The 16,799-nt window shown below is 38.9% G+C and overlaps 1 protein-coding gene across 21 annotated transcripts in view; it reads left to right on the top strand.

The window, feature by feature from the left end:
* Unc80 (unc-80, NALCN activator) overlaps positions 1-16,799 on the top strand; it is a 231,236-nt gene that overhangs the window by 122,248 nt on the left and 92,189 nt on the right. For 10 of the 21 annotated variants that reach the window (XM_017321274.2, XM_017321275.2, XM_011238547.3 and 7 more), the window contains exons 24-27: positions 33-204; positions 3,503-3,636; positions 10,893-11,058; positions 16,290-16,493. In XM_017321274.2, coding sequence (XP_017176763.1) covers positions 33-204; positions 3,503-3,636; positions 10,893-11,058; positions 16,290-16,493 — 676 coding nt within the window. The remainder of the gene's footprint in view (positions 1-32; positions 205-3,502; positions 3,637-10,892; positions 11,059-16,289; positions 16,494-16,799) is intronic. The other 11 variants (XM_017321271.2, XM_017321273.2, XM_017321272.2 and 8 more) reach the window with 3 other exon arrangements.

Raw genomic sequence — 16,799 nt, forward strand, 5'->3', positions numbered from 1 at the left:
GTGGCGTTCCTTTCCTTCCTTTTCTGCTGTAGGCAATTGGCATCCGATTGAATGAGCTGTGCCATGGAGAGAGCGAGAGTCCTGCCAACCTGCTCGGCCTTATCTATGATGAGGAAACCAAGAGAAGACTGCGGAAGGAGGATGAGGAGGAAGACTTTTTAGATGACAGTAAGGAGACTCCCTTTACTACAAGAGCCCCTGCTTGTAAGAAACTCTGCTTTAGGAACACTTCTTTGTTCCTCTCTCATTCTCTCTCCACCTTCCTACATCTCCTACACACCATTCCCCTTCTCCCCATGTGAATGTAAAGCATGTACATAGGGGCGGGGTATGGGAGGGATCAAGCAAAAGTCAGGATGAGAAGGCAGCTACACAAAGCACTGCAGGCAATGTGGAAGGCACATTACCTTTTAGGCTCTGACTCTTGTTATCTATAGTCATGCTAAGCCTCTTCGAGAGAACGCAGTTGTGAAAATTTTACTTTCCAAGAAGGTTTTGCTTTGCTTCTCTCTCTCTCTCTCTCTCTGAGTGTGTATGTGTGAGTGTGTGGGTGTGTCTTGGTCTCTCTCTCTCTCTCTCTCTCTCTCTCTCTCTCTCTGTTTTTCTCTTTCTCTCTAATTCTCCCCCCTTCCAGATTTTATCCTGTTAAAATAAAAGCACTGTGCAAAATAGAATCGAACAACAAATGTTTTCCAGGGGCTGCAAAGATGATTCCATCAGAAAACTGCTTGTTGCACAAGCCTGAGGACCTGAGTTTAGATCCTCACAAGCCCTATTAAAAAGCTGGACACAGTTGTGGGAGACTGTAACCTTAGCACGGGGGAGACAGACAGGGAAGTCCATAGAACTCATTGGCCAGTTGGCCCCACTGAATGGATGAGCTTCAGATTCACTGAAAGAGCCTGTCTGAGAACAAAGGTGTTTGAATGTGGGAAGCTTTTCAAGAAACGCACTTGATATCAATCTCCAACCTCCACATTCATGCACAAGCATGTGTGCCCCCATGCCCGTGTGTACACACCTATTGTAGCAAGTTTATACACTGTGCTACACACAAAGAGATGCATTCCAAAGAATAATGTTGAGTAGTTTAATCAAAGCATATTTCAGTATTAATAAGAAATTCAAAGTTTGCTTAAACTATGACTGTCCTGTGCTGTATCTATTTAGACTTGTCATAGAATTAATGACAAGAGTATTCTTGCTAGATCCTCTACAGAATACCTTTGTAGATATCTATGCTGTGTACTATACAAGCCTTAGGGAAGGTGCAGCATTCTGTTGAGTAGAAATTCCAGTGGGCTGTGGAATCTGCATCTTTCCACAATGGAAACAGTGACATCTTTCCATTTAACCTTTCCTCTTCATTTGCAACTCAAGTTCTCCGGTTATTTTTTAAGGGTTATTTTTGGCTAATGCATGCCAAATCTGCCCTAACCTTGTGACACAAATTGGAAGATTTAACAATCAAGGAAATCTCCCACCATGTCCCTTTCCTCTCTTGCATCAAGGACTTTTTCCTATTATTTAGTTCTCTTTTCACACCTTATAAAGTGAGAGAAAAGCCTTAACATCTCTGCTGATAAAATACTGAATGGACATATCAACCCAATGACAAAAGTTGACTCTGAAGATAACCTAGTCTATTTTTGAAAATCTTTGGTGTTTAATTTCACTCATACACTAAATGCTAGAGAGTCACTTTGAAGCAGTCATAAAACCTAGTAAAGGCTTGTCATGTGTGTCAGCCTGCCAGAGGTATATGTTGGAAGCCACTCAGAGGTCATTTAGAATGGAAGGATCTGAAAGAATGTTAAATGAGTACATCCTCACAGGTTGCAGTGTGCAATCCACATCAAATGCAAAAGCTCCATTCATTCATATGTTATGTCTGGTACATCAGTATTTTGTTTGGGTCATATAGAGCTCCATCTTTGCTCATTGTAACAGGATATAATCAGGTAATAATCAGGAAAGAGACTAGACCACAGCCAAGGTCACTACCTACCAGAGAACCTCAGCAATGAACAAACAAATCCAGAAGTTTATAATGAGTAGCTGGTATTTGGTTATTTTTATTATTCATTTTGTCCACACATGGTCTTCCTGTGTAGCTCAGAGTAGTCTTGATCTTGAAATCCTCCTGCCTCAAACATTTGAGTAGCTGATCTAGTACAGACTTCTACTGCCATGCCTACTTTCAGCAAACTTGTTTTTGTTTTTTAATTTTGCGTAGGTAACTTTTAGAACCCTATATCCTCTGTGGAGTTTAAGACTGATGTTTGTGATCCCCAACTAATTATGAGGTTATTATGTGCGATTTAGCTAACTTTGCACTCCAAAGCTAAATATAATGCAAGCACATGTTTGTTTGGAAATTCCGTGCAAGCTTATCTCTTCCCTTCCTAATGAGAGGCAGATTCTCCAGCTATGTATTAACTATGTCGAAAAAGCAATGGTTCTCTGGTGGAAAAAATAAGCCAGATGTCTTCAGAAGACTGCAACATCTACCTTCTGTGTCAAAAAATCATGTGTACTATTCAGTCAAGAAATCTCATTATGCCCAAGAGACAATTTTGGAAATTTTTTAAATTATTGATACATAATGATATTGTGACAGTTTGATGACATGATTTATTCAACTGATAATGATTTTCTTTCTTTTGTTAGAGTCAGGATGCTAGATGGCATTGTTCTTTTCTGAAGATAAAGTAATCAGGATATTTATACAGGGTTCATGTTAATACAGATCTCTCAACCATCCTGACAGTTTTAAATCCTGTTATTCCCTTGGCCATTATCTGTATTTAGTACAAATTTGATTCATTGGTCTATAATAGATTGGATGTCTGACAAAGTTTAAAAAAACTGTATTCTATAGAGCGAAAGAGACTATCAGTTGGTACAGCTGTGTCATACTTTGACAGGAAAGCTTATATTAAAATGTGGTATAAACTGAGGTGGGTGGTTCATACCTATAATTCCAGCACTTGAGATGAAGAAGCAAGATCTATTTGAGTTGTAGGCCACCGTGGTCTGTAGAGCAAGTTGCAGGATAGCCAAGGCTATAGAGCCCTGTTACGAACAAACAAAACTGTTTAATATCATTACCAGGATTTGACGGCTCCAAACCAAGCTGGTTGTCATATATGCAGTCAAGACTGCACTGAATACAAGACCAATTTCAATTTTTGTTTTCACCAAATGGACTCTGGGGACATTGGAGCTGTGTTGTATTACTCTATAGTACTGTAATAGAAACACTGACTTCTGCTTGTCTGATACTTTAATACTAAAGCACCCGTTACAGAACTTCAGAGTGGAAGAAGAGAGGTGGATGGCCATGCCCAAGTCATGCTGACAGGAGTAGGTAAATTGAGGTTGTGTAGAAAATATTCTCATGTGCAGTTTGATTTTACATGGATGTAGCTAGGTCCATCACACCATGACCTTCTATTTGTTATTGGTTTGTCTTCTCATGAAGAATTCTTTTTTTTCTTAGGTACTGTGAACCCCTCTAAATGTGGCTGTCCCTTTGCCTTGAAGATGGCAGCATGCCAACTTCTCCTGGAGATAACCACCTTCCTGAGGGAGACTTTTTCATGCCTGCCTAGACCTCGCACTGAGCCCCTCGTGGTATGTTGAAGCAATGTGGTGTCAATAGCCAGGCTACTTGAAAACAAGGAACTGAAGGCTTGGTTTCCTATACCCCCAGACTCTTTAAATGCTTGACGATGTTATGTGTTTTTGTAACTTAAAATTTTAACTAAAGGTTTTTCAGACATAAAAAGACAATCTAGTTCATCTATTAAAATAATAGCTCCTCTTCCGGTCTGGCCAGGGCTCTGAGCAGACCTTGGGCACAAACTCCTCAGCCAGTCCTATAACACCTAGAGGAAGCTCCATTCCCAGGTGCTCTAACACACCCAGGATCAGAGGATCAGAGGTGAGAAGGACACAACATCTGTCCCAACATCGGAAGTAACTGGGACCAGTGGGATCCAGGGATCCATGAACACTGCCTGACCAGTAGCACAGGTTCCTTCTGTTATGGGCTGGTGCCCTGAGCAGACCTTGGGTATAAATTCCTCAGCTAGTCCCACAAAACCTAGAGGAAACCCCACTCCCAGGCACTTTAACATACCCAGGATCACAGGAACATAGGATCCTAGGAGCTTAGTCACACCAGGATCTCAGAATCCCAGAGGCAGCTTGATTCATAGGAGCTTGGGCACACCCAGGATCTCAGGATCACAGAATCATAATATCACTGAGACAGCTTGACTCTGAGGAGTTCTGACACAACCGGGATCACAGGAAGGACAGACTCCAATAAGATATAGCAAGAGCAGGTAGCAATAGAGATAATCAGATGGCTAGAGGAAAGCTTAAGAACATAAGCAACAGAAATCAAGGTTACTTGGCATCATCAGAACCCAATTCCCCCACCATAGCAAGTCCTGGATACACCATCACACTGGAAAAGCAAGATTCAATTTAATACCACATCTCATGATGATGATAGAGTACATTAAGAAGGAAATCAATAACTCCCTTAAAGAAATACAGGAGAACACAGGTAAATAGCTAGAAGTCCTTAAAGAGGAAACACAAAATTCCCTTGAAGAATTACAGGAAAACACATTCAAACAGGCTAAGGAAATGAACAAAACCATCCAAGATCTAAAAATGGAAATAACAACAATAAAGAAACACAAAGGGAGACAATCCTGGAGATAGAAAACCTAGGAAAGAGATCAGGAGTCATAGATGCAAGCATCACCAACAGAATCCAAAAGATAGAAGAGGGAATCTCAGGTGCAGAAGATATCATAGAAAACACTGACGCAACAGTCAAAGAAAACACAAAAAGCACAAAGCTCCTAACCCAAAATATCCAGGAAATCCAGGACACAATGAGAAGACAAACCTAAGGATAATAGAAGAGAGTGAAGATTCCCAACTTAGAGGGCCAGTAAATATCTTCAACAAAATTATAGAAGAAAACTTCACTAACCTAGAGAAAGAGATGTCCATGAACTTACAAGAAGCCTATAGAACTCCAAATAGACTGTATCAGAAAAGAAATTTCTCCAGTCACATAATAATCAAAACACCAAATGTACTAAACAAAGAAAGAATATTAAAACCAGTAAGGGAAAGAGGTCAAGTAACGTATAAAGGCAGACCTATCAGAATTACACCAGACTTCTCACCAGAGACTATGAAAGCTAGAAGATACTGGGCAGATGTCATACAGACCCTAAGAGAGCACAAATGCCAGCCCAGGCTACTATACACAGCAAAACTCTCAATTACCATAGATGGAGAAAACAAGCTAGTCCATGACAAAACCAAGTTTATAAAATATCTTTTCACAAATCCAGGACTACAAAGGATAATAGATGAAAAACACCAACACATGGAGGGAAACTACAGCCTAGAAAAAGCAAGAAAGTAATCTTTCAACAAACCCAAAAGAAGATAGCCACACAATCATAATTTCACCTCTAACAACAAAAATAACAGGAACTAACAATCACTTTTCCTTAATATCTTTTAATATGAAAATTAATATTAATAATATATCCTAATTGATTGAAATTCAAAATATGAGAAATTAGAAATTTGTTGGCTGTCACTTAGTGGTCTCTTGAATTTGATAATTAAATGTGTCCAATATTGTACACTCCATATATATTTTTTCTGCTTATTTGTACATGACAGTATCTTGCTGTGTACCACATAATGGTCTTGAAATCATGCCTCACCTATCTCAGCCTCTCTATTAGTAGGATTGTTCATTTGATGTTTTTACACTATACTATGGTTTTCAGAACAGCTTACATGTTTTAAAATTATCTATACAGCTTAAAGAAACATAGACAATTAATTTGGGAGGTGGCTTGTAAGAGAACAACAAAGAGTGAGACAGAATGTTTTGCTTGATATTTATAATTATTGTATCAACTTTGAAGAAGATGACCTTATAAGTTACTCTTTTTTCTGAGATGAATGCTTTTCAAAATCATCACAGCCAATGAACCAGAATCTTACCCTCACTTAAGGTCTGTGCCATCCTCCAAGTAGAACATTGTTCATTGAAACAGTTGATGAATGACTTCATAGATAGACCATCTTAATACACACACCATGTCTTAAATGAATGTAGCTTGTTCCCTGTGGGCTGAGAATGATGTTAATCACTCAAGTCAAATAGTAGGAAGTCATAGTAGGAAGTCTGTATCCAAATAATTGTGCCTACAATTCATTCCTTGGTGTGGCAGAACTGTGAACTCTTAGCCTAGCTACTATGGAGTAAAATCCTTTGGTGATGTGAGGGACATTGAAGTACAGCCTTATTACAATGAACTCCAATGTCTAAAAATTGTTCTTATTTTGGGTTTGTACCAAAGTAAGAGTCAAGATTTTAAGCTTTACTAAAAACAAAACAAAACAAACAAAACAAACAAAAAGGGGGACCATATTGCAGTATTTTAACCTGTACAGAAATTCCTGTAAATTGGTAATATCCATCACCTTTAATAAATAAACGAACTGAGTCTCCTAGAAACTAAGAGTATGACTGAAAGATTAGCAGATTCAGTATCCAAATTTAAAAAAAATTACATAAAAAACTTTAATTCATATAATCACCCAACTCAGTGGCAGGTATCAGCTTATATCCAACTGTTTAGTTTTATGTTTCTGAATAAACTGTAGTTATAAGCAGAAAAATAAAATAATAAAATAATCTCGAAGGTTGGCTTAGAAATCACTGGAGAAAGTACTTTCAGATACAGTGTTTGACAGTGCAGCAATCTCCACTAATTCTGATGGAAATATCTAGGAGCCTGTGTTCCTTTTCCCTACAAACAATTGGGATTTTATAGCCAACGTTATTCATAAATCATTTCCCAATTTTCTTTTGTACTTTTCCTCTGTTCATATAGACGCTTACTTCTAAAGCGTTTTCTGGTTTATAGTGTGACATAAGTGACATCAGTGTTTAGATTCTCAACATTTTTAAACAGGTCATTTTCATAGAATTTCTTGTGGATTATAGTTTGATAGAAAACATGGCATACTACACACACACACACATACTATACATATTGGCACATAAAAGTACAGTCATGTGCTGTGCACTGTTTATTTCACTGCACATAGAAATAAGATGCAAGGCCTATAAATCCTCAGAGTATGGGCTAACAGGAAACACCTTGGACCTATAAGCCTCTGATAGAAACCAATGGTCCTTTCATCCCAGTCTGCCTGCAACTTAACCTGGGGAGCCAAACAAAACCTTCTCCTTTTTTCCACACAAAATTCTATTTAAGAGTGTTTTACAACCCACACCTCCTGCTGTTAAAACCAAACAGCATGAATAAGTCCAGTACCCCATTCCCAGGGTGGGTCCAGAAGCTGGATAAAGGAGTCAGTGTTCACCTACCATGGAGCACAACCTTTGGCTTTTACTTTCCAATGTTCTAGAAGACCCATTTCCTCACATCCTTAAAAATAAGTGGACATTTTCAAGTTGGAAAGATTTATGAATGGAATGCTTGTTTTCCAGAGAAAACTAGCCTCACTGGGATTGCAAAACTGTACAATTTGACTGTTGGAAATGGAAATTCCAGCTACTTCCCTCTGTGACATTGTATTGATTCTGAGTTGTCATTTTCACCAATCTGTTGAAAGTACTCTGTAAAGTCAAACCAAGACAATCCAATGCATGCACTCAGCTTAAAGTAAGCACAACAAAATATCCGACCTGCAGACTCCCTTCAATATCATTCCTTTCAACCTCCTGATTAATAACAGTCTTCGGGAAAGCATAGAGTACATCTTGTTGCATGTTTTCAGAATAGCTGCAATTTTCATAAAAACATGTCTTGTTTAGCTCAGTCACTTTTGTTCTGCCCTTTATCTCTTAAAGCTCTACTCAGTGACTCTTATTAGGAATTCTCTTTTATGTATCCTATCATATACTGAAGACGAACTTAATGATCACATCTCCTTGAATAGCAGTTGCTGGCCTGAGACCTGTCAGTGAAAATGAATCCTTCTATTTTCTTAACCAGCCACGTTGCTTAGACTGAGCACACAGACAGCACTTGCCTGACAGCAGACATCAAGAATCTCAGCACTGAGAGGATCACAAGTTAGGCTGCACATCAGGGCCTGTGACAAATAGAGACTCTATTAGCCACTAGAAGAGTTACAGGAAGCACAAAGAAAGGGACCTACAAAGTCCAAGACTAGAAGAGCAGCCTTCAGTCATTTAGTAACAAGAATAGAAATGTGTCTTCTTCACCTTGAACTGGGTTTCTAAGACCTGTTGTTCACGACACAAGCACTCTCACTGTTAAACATAGGCTTGTGTCTTTTTATTCTTTCCTTTTTGAGACAATAACATATTTACATCATTACTCCCTTCTCTTCCTCCTTCCAAGTTCTCCCATAAAACTCTCTTGCTCTTTTTAAAATTCATAATCTATTTTTTCAATAATTGTTGTCATGGCAAGGTATCTATATTAAGTTTACATATATGTATGCATATATACATATTTATATACATATATGTATGTGCATACATATACATATATTCCTAAATACAAAAGTCCAACTTGCCCAGTCTATATATTACTTGTATGTTTGTTTTTGGGATTGACCATTTGGTATTGGATAACCCATTGGTGTGTGTTCTTCCCCAGGGGAGACTATTTCTCCTGTTCTCCATATTCCTTAGCTGCCTGTAGTTCTATGTGCAGGGCTGAGAACTCCTGGGCTTTCCCCTTCTTGTCCTGACTTCCCTATAAACAAGAGTAATGAATTTTCCTAATATAAAATCCCCCATAGTGGCTCTGGCTCACACAGGTTTAGGTTTTCCTACACTTGAGTGCTAAGAAAGTCCATTCAAGGTTACCTTGAATGCTACCCTCTATTCACTTCAGCAAGTATACCTGTTTTCTTTTTTTTTTTTTTTTTTTTTTTTTTTTCCATTTTTTATTAGGTATTTAACTCATTTACATTTCCAATGCTATACCAAAAGTCCCCCATATCCACCCACCCCCACTCCCCTGCCCACCCACTCCCCCTTTTTGGCCCTGGTATTCCCCTGTACTGGGGCATATAAAGTTTGCAAGTCCAATGGGCCTCTCTTTCCAGTGATGGCCGACTAGGCCATCTTTTGATATATATGCAGCTAGAGTCAAGAGCTCCGGGGTACTGGTTAGCTCATAATGTTGTTCCACCTATAGGGTTGCAGATCCCTTTAGCTCCTTGGCTACTTTCTCTAGCTCCTCCATTGGGAGCCCTATGATCCATCCATTAGCTGACTGTGAGCATCCACTTCTGTGTTTGCTGGGCCCCGGCATAGTCTCACAAGAGACAGCTACATCTGCGTCCTTTCAATAAAATCTTGCTAGTGTATGCAATGGTGTCAGCGTTTGGATGCTGATTATGGGGTGGATCCCTGGCTATGGCAGTCTCTACATGGTCCATCCTTTCATCTCAGCTCCAAACTCCGTCTCTGTAACTCCTTCCATGGGTGTTTTGTTCCCAAATCTAAGGAGGGGCATAGTGTCCACACTTCAGTCTTCATTCTCCTTGAGTTTCATGTGTTTAGCAAATTATATCTTATATCTTGGGTATCCTAGGTTTGGGGCTAATATCCACTTATCAGTGAATACATATTGTGTGAGTTTCTTTGTGAATGTGTTACCTCACTCAGGATGATGCCCTCCAGGTCCATCCATTTGGCTAGTTTTCAACAGTGCAGACATTATCTTCCATTTCTTACAGTCAAAATCTAAGACGAGTATTCCTATATATTGGGGATCTTTCTGTGGTAGAGGAAGAATCTAAATGCCTCCTTGTGTTTTTCCTACCTTCTAGAAACTACTACACCCTTCTTCCATCTTCAGAGGCAATATTGAATATTGTAGTAAAGCTTTCTCTCTCCGCAGCCAGGGAGAGGCCCTCCACTTCTGAGAACACATGTAATTAAATTTGGTCCACTTAGCTAATGGATTGAGATAATCATAAAGTTCTTAGCTTTAATTTTACCTCCAAAGTTCATGTTGCAGTGTAAAATGACATATTCTCAGGCTCTGGGGATTTAGGGTTTAGATATCACTTGGGGATCATTATTCTATTACTATTGTCTTGAAGCCTGATATCTAACTCCTACACTTAGAATTCATTATTTCTGTTTACTCATCTTTCACCTTAGTATTCTGAGTTCCTCAGAGAAGTAGTCATTTCTTATTTATGTCCTTGTACCTAACATGTTCATACTCAATGTGTGATTATATAATTAACATGTAAATGCCAAAGATGCCTCCCAAACATTGGACCAAGAGTTGGAGGGTGAAGAAGTCAGTTCAAAGTTCTGTGTTGTTGGATAATAAAATATGATGAGAAGCCGTCAGTTAGGGAATACTTACTTTCCTATTCAAGAAAACTTTTTAAGACCACAGTTTAAAATAAACAATAAGAATATTTTATATGTAATTGCATGTGATTCTGAATGAACGGTTTGCCACAATAGCAGTGCAGTAGATAGAACATGATACCTCCAGCCCATCATGGTAGCACTTAGGACACTCAGGGCAGAGGCAGGAGGACCATGAGATCAGCTTTCTGGCTTTAGAGCAAGATCCAGTCAAACAAAGGAAAGAAGGAAAGAAGGAAAGAAGGAAGGAAGGAAGGAAGGAAGGAAGGAAGGAAGGAAGGAAGGAAGGAAGGAAGGAAGGAAGGAAGGAAGGAAGGAAGTTAGGGGAAAGGGAGAGGGGAAGGGGAGGGAGAGAGGGAGAGAGAGAGGAGAGAAATGAGCTTTCATGTCTCAGGACATCCCAGCACTTGTATGCTTTTCTATGACATTTCAGGACTTGGAAAGCTGCAGGCTTCGTCTGGACCCTGAATTGGACCGGCACAGATATGAGAGGAAGATCAGCTTTGCAGGAGTTCTGGATGAAAATGAAGACTCAAAAGATTCTCTGCACAGCAGCAGCCACACCATCAAATCAGACGCAGGTGCTGAAGAGAAGAAAGGTAGGGAGACTCAAGGGTCACTTACTGTTTATGACTTTCTCACAGGATATATTTGATCTGGGGCTTAAACTACAAAACCTGTATGCCCAAATTCTTGGCCCCACATAGAGCTGACACTGTGGGCTTTTCACATCCAGTGAAGTAGGAGACATCACTAGTTAGAGGTTGAAATTGTCAGCCAGAATGCCTTGGGCTACAGTGCCAGCTCACCGATTCTCCTTTAACCACATTGAATGTGAGATGCCATCAGCTTTGTGATGACCCATTATTTTATTAACTAAAAAGGAAGGGAAAACACCCAAGTTCAACTATTCTGCAACAATCATTTATCACTTTGCTTGCTTTTTTTTAATTAAAAGAGGACTTTGGGACATTAAAATAAATGTATATAGTCAATATTATTCTTATATATTCTTCTTGTGCAACTAAAAACAGTATGACTAAAATATAAAGCTTTTTAACTTATAGTCCAAAATTCTTAATTACTTTTCAATTCAGAGTTGTCAATGTCCATGTTTTTCTATAGGATAACGTCGTCTATAGCATCAGAATGTTAATGAATGACATGTCAGTTCAGGACTGGATCGAACATTAGTACATATATAATCTACATAATGAGAGATAATAAATAAAAAACCAGAATATCAACAATAGCAAAGTAGAGCTGTTTATGCGAGTTATGGAAACAAGTTAGGAAGCATGTGAAGCTAGTGTCCCTTGATTGCTCTTCAGGTTTGTCAAGCTTACACCCTGACCACTTGCCCACCCCTCACCACCACTTGGCCTTGGTGCAAGGAGGTAGTCTGCATGTATTGCTTCTTCTGCTTACATGGTCACAGATGAAAGCAAGAACAGTCATATTTCAGCTGCCACTTGGCACTAGGAATTCTAAATTCAATTTCACATACATCAAACTGTGAAGAAAAAGAGGGAGAGCCTATGTAGATGGGTACCTTATGGCTTGGCTTGGCCCTGTATGACCTTGTCTGTGTGACTTACCTTTAAAACCACGGTGCTTTTCTAGTCAGTCAAATGGCCAGCTTCTCACTGTTTCGTTAGAGCCTCAATTAGGACAGTCCAAGTGAAGCTTAGAATGTATGTATAAAGCGAGTGGAGGAACATGATAGGTTACCATTGCCATCCTCATTTTCCTACATTATGAACAACTAGATCAGAAATCAACACTGAAAATCATTACTTTAAAGTAAGTCATTTAAGGATCTTCTAAAACGTAACTTCACTATCTTGCTTTTATATTTTTAAAATTTTGTTGCCCTTCAATGATTTTCACAAAGAATTTTACATTTAAATTGATCTGTACATCTCTTCAGAAAGTTGATTGTGTACGTTGGCATGTTTTCCGGTGTCCTATAGACAATGAATGAGTGCAAATTTGATGACCTTAGGCAACTAATAAATGCCATAGTGCTACATAGGGAAAACAGGAAATATTTCAATTCTCATAAGAAAGGAGATGCAGTGAGAAAAGTTTGAATATTTCAACATCAGAATGTTGCCACATTTTTAAGTACAAATATCATTATATCATCATATCTGGATGAATGGATCGAGCCATGTTAAAAAAGAATAAATAGTAGAGGAATTTATAGATACAAAGAAGTATCAAGTCAATGTGATTTCAAATATTTACTATATCCAATGAAGGTAACTTCCATTTATAAACATGTACCAACAATTCTTTAATTTGGAAAGCAATCTTTAGCCACTCAAACTTATTACCATAATTATTATTTATAGGATTGAATAAAAATTGAAAATACTTGCCCAGTTAATCTTAAGTCAAGTAGTTCTAAATCATCTTTAAACATAAATTATTTGCTTAATTTTAAGAACATGTCAACTTCACTACCAGTTATATAATTGTCTTTACTGTTCAAACTCTCACCTAGTGATTTTTATCATACAGCATACATGAATTAATATATAAATGCTATCTCATAAATAAACAACAGAAAGCTAAAACTATGAATAATATGAGAATATAACTATAAAATGTTCTTAATTAGTTGGCAAAAGTATCCCTAAAGATTTTAAATATTCTCCAAGCTGTTTGAAAACCATATCAGCTACTATAGCCAATATGAAAATGTGACAATGAGACATTGCTAACTGTAATTACTATTTTTTAATGTCATACCATTGTTTTTTATAGAAGAAAAAAATGTCAGCTCCTGAAATAAACAACTTAAGAACAAGTAGGTTCTACTGAAGAAAATGAACATGAACCTATCCTTAAGAACTGAAAATATCTGCCCAATATCTCTAAGCAGAATCTATGAAATACTTTTACTCCTGTCACAAAGACAAACTAAAACTAGTGATACAAAATACAAAAGCATCCCCTCACCCAGCATCCTGCTACTGAGCACCTGCTCTATGCCAGGAGCTGTGACAAGTTCCCAGAAGGTGGCCAGTAATAAGACCGTATCCCCATGTATATTTCTGTTCATAAGAAGATTGCAATTGTCATCAGTTAATAACATGAAATGCCAGGCTTTCAAGATATGTAATGGAAAGTAAAACTAATTAAGGCAGTGTCAGTGATCTGGAATAGAAAGCTATATGTGAGGGAAGATTCTAATAATGGGGATTACATTGAGAGACTTTCACTGGGCACTTCAATAATACCGAAGGCTGGAGACAGAGAATTCCAAATAGGAGCAACTGTGACCCCGTAGTTCATGATGTCATGAAGAATAATCTTGGAGCATTTGAATGAGGACCAAAGGATCAACAGAGTTATTAGAGAATGAGTTTGGGAGGAGTTGAAGGAGACAGATCAGAAAGGTAAGGAAGGGGCAGAGTCTAGTCAATATGCTTAAAATTTTAATTCTAGCATTTGATTTTAAATGTGTTAGAGGTTGTTGGTCCTTGTATGTGACTAGACATGTAGAAGCTGGGAGGAAGGAACAGTTAGAGGTAGTTGCATGGACCAGAGAAAAGGTAGAAGGACTTTGAACTCTTGTGATGTTTTAAAACATAGAGGAGCAGGAGTTGCTCATGGTTACAATGTGCAAAGGGAGATGTATTATCCAATTCAATGAGTCTGTTTCATTTTTAATCTAGTTTCTTATTGTCATGAAGACAAAGGCTCAAATTCAGCAGCATATACTCTCAGATGACATATTTCACAAATGACATTAAGGCTGTATTCTCATCACTGTGTCCCTTTTAACTAATTGATATCATAATTCTGAAAACCCTAATTTTTCAGGGCTGCAGGAGGTCCCCAATTATCTTTTATCTTAGAACAAATTCTCAAAATTAAGTCTCCTTCAGATCCCACTAACTTGAAGTTATTTAGTTCCATTTGTAGCCTGAAAGTATCATAAACTCTGGCAAAAGGCATTAGTATGTGCCTCTATTTAAAAATCTAAGAATTATCACTGTAATCTACTCTTCATTTCTCAATACCCATGAGATTGCAGTAATGTCCATTAAAAATAATTAACCATAAAGTCTAAATTAAGCCTAGAAATAATATTGAAAAATACAGTTTGGTGAATCTTGTGTTACAATTAAACCACAGCATAATGCTCTTTGTATAGCTCTCTACTGTTCAGTACCCCCTTATATGGTGTTGAAAGTGTACACGTAACTCACATTTTAAAGAACTCGGGTTTTATTATTGTCTCATATAGTCATTTTGTTGTGGGAGAAACCAAACCTAAAATACAAACCTCCTTTTGATACATATGCAGCTAGAGTCAAGAGCTCCGGGGTACTGGTTAGTTCATAATGTTGATCCACCTATAGGGTTGCAGATCCCTTTAGCTCCTTGGCTACTTTCTCTAGCTCCTCCATTGGGAGCCCTGTGATCCATCCATTGGCTGACTGTGAGCATCCACTTCTGTGTTTGCTAGGCCCCGGCATAGTCTCGCAAGAGACAGCTACATCTGGGTCCTTTCGATAAAATCTTGCAGGGGGAGTGGGTGGGTAGGGGAGTGGGGGTGGGTGGGTATGGGGGACTTTTGGTATAGCATTGGAAATGTAAATGAGCTAAATACCTAATAAAAAAATAATTTAATGAAAAAAATAAATAAATAAATAGGAAAAAAAATACAAACCTCCTGATTTCAAAATACAGTCATAGCTTGATTTAAATAATGAATAGAAAATATTGTTCAGATCTTAAATATGTAAAGCTAGCCCTGTTCTTCTAATGGTTTTTCATCTCTGAAAACTTGCTTTATCCTACTGGTAGCAAATGAATATTGACACTATTAAAGCCTGGAAAAAAAAGGGGGGAAATGCATATATTACCTGAAAAATCATTGTGCTTTTGATTTTTATAAAGTGAGAATTTACAAATTCTAAACATGTTTATTTTACTACTTTATTCCTACCCTGGTGATTGTTTCTTCCAGAATACTGAGCATGAGTAATGCATGCCTCCCTTGTTATGTATACACTATAAGAAAGCACAGGGTTTGCGCCATTTATGCTCCTATATCATTAGCCCTTTGGTTGAGAAGAGGATGCTATGAAATCCCTAAATGATTGAAAATAGACATCAAATAGGTGTGTGCACATACACATGCATGTGCATGCATGTGCGCGCACAATCACACACAGTCTCTCTCTCTCTCTCTCTCTCTCTCTCTCTCTCTCTCTCTCCATCTCTCCCTCCCTCCCTCCCTCCCTCCCTCCCTCCCTCCCTCCCTCCCTCTCCATTCTCCTGAGGAAAAAAATTCTTAATGTATTTGCTAAGGAGCAGAATATACCCTACTGCTGTCTGTCAGAAAGGTGTGCTTCTATGTGTTTATACATCAATAGGTTACTCCAAAGAAAAGGGTTCCAATTACAGTTTTCAGAACTCTCTAAGTCCCCTTTCATTGGGAAAACAAAAACAGTAATGTGTGGGTCTATTGAACCAAATCAGAATGCGATTAAAATCTGCAAGCAGATCTTGGTGATGGTGCTGTGTAAAGACACTCATGCTTGTGAACCCTGGGCCAGAGTGAGAGCAGATCATTCCCAGCCAAATGTGCCCTTTGCCCAAGAAAGATTCTGCACCAGCCTTGCCTGATCACCCTGGTCTCGAGCTTGTCCAAACCTGGTGAATGGGGGCTGGCAGCAAGGTCTCCGCCCAGAAATGCAGCTCAGTCAAGCTGAGTTGGCCAATCAGAGACAAATTGGAAAGAGTGTGGATCTAAACTGGCTGGGGAAAAACTAAGCGGGGGAAGCCCTATTTTATTCTTTTAATACAGTTCCCAGCAGGAAGATCAGGATAGGAGGTTCTCGACTGCTCCAGATTAAAGGAACCCGCAGTTTCCAGGTGAAGAAGGGGGGTTCCTTGTCCAGCATTCGCCGAGTCGGCAGCTTAAAGAGCAGCAAGTTATCACGGCAGGACTCAGAGTCTGAGGCTGAGGAGCTGCAGCTGTCCCAGAGCAGGGACACTGTCACTGACCTAGGTAACATAGAAGAGTGGGGTGTGCAGGGACGTGGGGGGTAGGAAGCCAGGACTCAAGTCCTGGAATAGTTAAGTCCATCTCATTCCATGTGGCTAGAGTAAGAGCAGAGCCATAGTTAAGACAACGCACTCTCTAGAGAGCCCCACTCTGCTTTTGAGCAGGTGCACGTTGCGCCTGGAAGTCCTGTCCAAGTGCAAACTCTAATTCAGCAGATGATGCGGAATCTGAGACTCTCCATCTTAACTAAGCTTCCCCGTGAAGCCGCTGCTGCTGCCTCAAGGACCACACTTTGAGCCATGGGCATAG

This window comes from Mus musculus, chromosome 1, assembly GCF_000001635.26.
Source record: "Mus musculus strain C57BL/6J chromosome 1, GRCm38.p6 C57BL/6J".
NCBI lineage: Eukaryota > Metazoa > Chordata > Mammalia > Rodentia > Muridae > Mus > Mus musculus.